Source organism: Pteropus alecto, unplaced genomic scaffold (genome assembly GCF_000325575.1).
Source record: "Pteropus alecto unplaced genomic scaffold, ASM32557v1 scaffold73, whole genome shotgun sequence".
NCBI lineage: Eukaryota > Metazoa > Chordata > Mammalia > Chiroptera > Pteropodidae > Pteropus > Pteropus alecto.
In genome coordinates this window covers 1716605-1722682 of record NW_006436284.1, presented here as the reverse complement: position 1 = coordinate 1722682, position 6078 = coordinate 1716605, and the positions used below count along the sequence as shown (strand labels likewise).

General features: G+C 35.9%; 1 protein-coding gene across 1 annotated transcript in view; it reads left to right on the top strand.

The window, feature by feature from the left end:
* The first annotated feature begins 5914 nt into the window (after positions 1-5914).
* Positions 5915-6078, top strand: part of HCN1 (hyperpolarization activated cyclic nucleotide gated potassium channel 1) — a 330541-nt gene continuing 330377 nt past the window's right edge. The window contains exon 1 of the mRNA XM_015589832.1: positions 5915-6012. Within this exon, the coding sequence (XP_015445318.1) occupies positions 5915-6012 (98 nt within the window). The remainder of the gene's footprint in view (positions 6013-6078) is intronic.

Sequence of the window (6078 nt, the reverse complement as noted above, 5' to 3'; positions counted from 1 at the left end):
TCTTGCTAAGAGGTGAATAAAGTCAGCTCTGAGACTCAAAGTTGATCAATGACCTTTTTGTCACTGACAGTACCCACCTCCTCTCTCTCAGACAATGAATCATGAGGTTTGGCCTTAGAAGTGAAAGGTCAAAGGGGAACACGGCTTTAAGAAGGAAACTAATAGTAACCAGTTTAGTATTAGCAAATTATTAACCCCATTTCATCTTGTTCACACATTCATTTATTCATTCATTCATTCATTCATCTGGTGATGAATCATTTAATAATTTTCAATGCCAAGAAACATGAGTTTGAAAATAATATATATTCTTACTAAAATAAGAACATAATTTCAGTCTGGAACACAGGCAGCATTGGAATCAGACTATGGTCAAGAGGTAGCTCCACCACATCTGACGTGTCAAATTTTTATGTTAATAAACTCTTCTTCATCCTAGAGTGTAAAATGGAGATAATAGTTGCCTTACAAACTTAAAATGGCCCAGTTGGTATTATCACTAAAAGTTGTAGAATTAATATTGCTCATGTAAAAGAGTAAAATATGCAAATCAATAACTATAATACACTGCAGTCATCCATATAGTAGTGCAATGCATCATGATATACAAAGTGAATTAATCGACAAAATTTTATCCAGACAAAACAAAACTTCCAGTACTGTGTTGAATAAAGTAGTGAAAGTAAACATCCTTGTCTTATTCTTGGTCTTAGAAGAAAAGCTTTTAGTTTTTTTATAAATGGCTTTTATTATGTTGAGGTCATTTCTTCCTATCCTAGTTCAATGTTTTTAAGGTGTTAGATTCTGTCAAATGATTTTTTTCATCAATTGAAATGACCAAGTGGCTTTTCCCCTTCATTTTGTTACTGTGGTGTATTACATTAAGTGATTTTTGTGTGTTGAAACATCCTTGCATTCAAGAATAAATCCCACTGGGCCATGATATATAATTCTTTTAAAATACCATTGAATTTGGTTTGCTATTACTTTGTTGAAGACTTCTGCATCAATTTTCATAAGAGATACTAGTCTGTAGTCTTATTTTCATGTAGTGTATTTTTTTGGCTTTGGTATCAGGATAATTACAGTCTCGTTGAAGAGTTGGGAAGTATTCTGTCTTTTTCAATTTTTTGGAAAAGTTGAAGAAAATAATGGTAATTGTTTTTCTTTAAATGTTTGGTAGAATTCACCAGTGAAGCCATCAGGTCCAAGGCTTTTCTTTCTTGGGAGATTTTTGGTTACTGATTCAATCTTCTCACTAGTAGCTGGTCTGCTCAGATTTTGTGTTTCTTCATGATTTAGTCTTGGTAGGTTTTGTGTTTCTAAGACTTCGTCTATTTCATTTAGGTTATTTAATTTGTTGGCAGACAATTGTTCATTGTACTCTCTTACAAACCTTTTTATGTCTGTAGAATTAGTAGTAATGTCCTCATTTTAATTTCTGATTTTAGCAATTTAAATTTTTTCTAATTTTTTCTTAGTCCGTCTAGTTAAAGGTTTATCAATTTTGTTGATCTTTTTAAGAACTAACTTGACTTTATTAATTTTCTCTATTGTTTTTCCATTTCTTATTTCATTTATCTCCACTCTAATAATTATTTTCTTCTTTTTTATAAATTTGGATTTTGTTTGTTCTTCTTTTTTCTAGTTCCTTACCCTGTAAAGTTCATTGTTTTTAAGATCTTACTTTTTTTTTCATGTAAGCATTTATCACTAAAAATTTCTCCCTTAGCACTGTTTTCACTATGTCCCATAAGTTTTGGCATTTTGTGGTTTTGTTTTCATTTATCTTAAGTATTTTCTAATTTACTTTGTGATTTCTTCTTTGATCTATTGGTGGTTTAAGAGTGTGTTGCTGAATTTCCACAAATTTGTAAATTTTTCAGTTTTATTTCTGTTACTGATTTCTAACTTCTCACTGTGGTCAGAGAAGATACGTTGTATGATATCTATCTTTTAAAACCCATTGAGATTTAATTTGTGGCTTAACATACACTTTATATTAGAAAATGTCCCATTTGCACTTGAGAAGAATGCATATGCTATTGTTGTATAGAATTGTTCTGTTAGATCTAGTTGGTTAATTGTGTTGTTTAAGTCCTCTATTTCCTACTTATCTTCTGTCTGGTTGTTCCATCCATTATTGAGAGTAGGGTATTGAAGTCTTCAACTATTATTGTGAAACTTTCCATTTCTTCCTTCGGTTGTCAGTTTTTGCTTCATATATATTGATTGTCATTAAGGTGTAAATTCTATAATTGTTATATCTTCTTGCTGCGTTGAAACTTTTATTAATATATAATATCCTTCTTTGTCTCATAGCTTTTTGATTTAAAGTCTATTTTTTTTCTGATATTAGTATAGCTACTCCTGCTCTTTTTTTGTTACTATTATACGAAATATCTTTTCCCATTCTTTCACTTTTAATATAATTTTTCCATGTTGACTTTGACTTTCTAAATCTGTTATTAATTATGATGGTTATACAGTTGACTCTTCTGCAGTTGATTCTTTTGAGTTTTCAGGGCAGTGATATTATCAACTAAAAGTATTACATGTTGCAGACATGCTGGGTATGAGTGTCTTGTTCTGACTTTAAAAGCTCCAGTGTTTCACATTAAGCATGATATTGCTGGTTGCTTTCCAGGTAGATAATTGCGTTTGCCTGTGCATAAGACACAGCGAGGCTGTGAGGGTGCCTTCGGTGAACCATTCTTTTCACCGTTTCTTATCATTCCCTTCTTCAGCACTGACAGATTCGACTTTATTTTCTTACATGTGAAATACGTGTTAAACACATTTGTCTATCCTGGTAAGAGGACCGAAATGTTTTATTTCTTAAACCTTTAAGTCTCACTGAGAATTTTCCAATAAGCTGTCAAACTTCAATTCGCCCATCTATCTTTTTTATCTCATTTCACATGTGCTTGCATCTGCTGCATGATTTTATTTTAGTTTCATTATTAATCTTCTGCTGTTGTCTGCAATTTGATTTTAAGCAGAGTACTAAAAGAAGCAGGAAACTATTTAGAAGATGCATAGTCCTTGTATGCACTGAACAGCACCTATTACAACTTCTGTTGGGACAGTCTCATGAAATAAATTTATAATTGGTATTCTCTGATGAGTCCTCAGAAATCAGATTCCTCAGAAATATAAGGCACTTCGTTTAATATCATGGATATCTAATGACAAAATGTCAAACATGGTGGTAGTCCTATTTCTAAGATGACTGAAAAAGCACTCTAATTTAACTCGGTGGATTTCGGTCTGAGATAGTTTATTAATGACAGACAGGGAAGCATGCTAAGAAGAGGATATCCTCGAAATTCAGGCCTGTCCTGGGACATAGTCCATGTGTGTCTAGAGCGGGTTAGGGAAGGAATAGGGTAATGGAGAGAAGGAAATGACAATAGGAAATCAAAATTTAGGTCTGGGACTTGAAAGCAGGAAGATAAAGATGAGGAGAACCTAAATTGCTCTTATCTGTGATTTTTATCTCCCTAATACCACTGAGCAAGTAATCACTTCCTAACTTCTTAGTTGGTCAAAAAGCTTTTCTAATTTATGCAATGATCTCGGAAATAGAACAATTTAACAATGAAATAAATTTATCTCTTCTAGCCACAGAAGCCTAGTTACGTGATTAAGTCACATTTTAAAATATATTTGCTGATTCTCTCTCTCATTATTTTCATTCTTTTGTAGCTTTCACTCTGTCCTAATTTTCTTGCAAGTTCTCTTTTTTCTAAAGAAGTTATTCACTTAAGCTCACATTCTAAATAACTTTAAATCAATAATCTAAAAGTAAAATAAACTTCACTTTTTTTGCTGACAACTTTAATAAATGAATATAGTATATACATTCTCAAAATTTTAAAAATAATATATTTTCTGAGAATTCGAATAAATCAAAATTGACCTGAAGCTGTACCGGAAGCAACCAATGACTGTGACTTTATTTAGGTATATCTTTGTTCTGTTTTGAAAACTTGTTTTTTAGTAGTTCTATCATATTCGTTTAGTACAGACATTGAAACTGAGAAAAATTCTGACTAAAATAACTGCCTGGTCATGATTAAGTTGAAATAGAAAAAAAAAAAAAAAAGCAGGATTGGTTAGAAGAAAAAAGAAACTGACTTAAACTCAGCATAACATTTTAGATGATATATTTTTAAATTATTATAAAATTTAAAATTTATGTTAAAATATACATTTTCACACTCATAACTGAAAATAGAGGGATTGGAGAAGCATGCAGAATGGGAGAAAAGTAGGGAACATCCTTAGTCTGATAGAGAAATGCTGCCTGAGTAATTAGGCCTTTCTTAGGAGGAGCTGTGCTTTGGCCAATGTTTGTTTTACCCATCCCTTTGGCTTCTTTCTGCCCTTGGCACCTGGTATCCTTATCTGACCTCTTGATTTCCAAAGTCCCTACTTTGATACATCAGAGCACTATATTATTCATATTTTCTCTATTTCTTACTATTGAAATTTGGCCACCTATACAAATTTCTCAGGGTTCTGGTTCTTGATTAGTTGAAAACAGATGGTGTCTGAGTCAGGATGGGGCTCACTGAAAGAGATTTAGCATAGGCTATGGTAAGTAAAATGGTAAGGAAAATCTTACAGAATTAAAACATAGGCCTAATGGCTTCGTGTTTCTGCCTCTATTTTTTTTCTCTGTTCCCTGCTTCCTTTTGCAGCCTCTGCTAATCTCTCATGAGAGCATCCAGTTGTCTTTCTTTGTCTTTATCCTTGCCTCTCCCATTATCAATTGGCTTCATCACTGTTGAATTTATCAAGAAAGCACCTTGATTGGCCCCACTCATTTTTTCATGGTGGGCAATTGGTTGCTAGCCGGTCATAGTTTCCCTCCCTGAGCTGCCCACTCTTCTTCCCTTCAAAGGCACCTGTGGCTGATAGGAACCCACGAGATCGGGGGCTCTTGGTGGGGCAGGATTTCCTTTGAAGAGTCTGTGGGCACGAAAGCAATGCTTGTATCGGAAACAGATGTTTTGGGACACTTGGGAGTCTTGAAGCTCTTCAGACTCCGGGGCTGCCCTGCTGATTGGTGAGTTTTGCAGCACATCTTGTTTCCTTTAGCTAATCCAGTGGGTTTGGGAGACACGCAGAGAATAAAAAGTCTCAGAATGCTTTCCTTAGCATTAGTAGCACGCTGTAAATTTGAAATTACCCCCCCATCTGAAATGGTGATTATATTCTGCCTAGATACCAAGACATTTTCGCTTCTTGATAAGGTGTAGGTGAACACTGACCAAAACGCATGCCTCTTAGTGTGTTTTCTTGATTACATAACTTATCTAAAAGATAGGTCAGGTCTGGCGAGGTCTCCCTAACACATTTTTCTCTCGGTATTGGCCGCTGGAAGTCCTGCTTGCATGTGTGTTGATGTGAGTGGCCTTGGGAAGAAAGAAATCCCATCCCCTGCTTAAGGAGCTCTGAGAGAATAAACAAGGATAAGCGTAAGGAGGTCAGTTGTCTCTGGGTGCAGAGCTTCATCTGAAAAGCCCCCAAGCAGCCGATTACTCCAGGTTACCTGGACCTAGTAGCTTTTGCTGTCGGCCTGCATCCCTCTAGCGCGCGCGCACCCCTCCTCCCACACACACTGCCTTTCTACTCATAAAATTTATTATCCATTGTCAAATTTTACTTTCTTGTGTACTACTAGCTGCACACGTGAATTTTCTGCATGTGGAACCAGCCATCGTCTCTCCTTTTCCCCATCTGTAACATCATTCAAACAGGCGTTCAGACAATGTGACAACGTCTGAATAAGTTTTAGGGTGTTTTGTTTCTTTTGGACAAACATACATTCACCAGCTCAGTCTGTCTCTCTCTATCTCGCTCTCTCCTCTTTCGTACAAATATACTCCGAGTCTCTCAAACGTAAATGTCCCAGGGCTCCCGAGTTCAATGTCACGCTGGGCAGAAGTGGAGCAAGAGTGGAGGGACAGTGTGCCGTGTGCCGGCGGGCGGAGATCTTTTCCGGCCAGCAGAGGGCAGCCGAGGGGAGGCGCTGGCGCGCGAGGGTTGAGCGGAGCCTCGCCTTGCTCG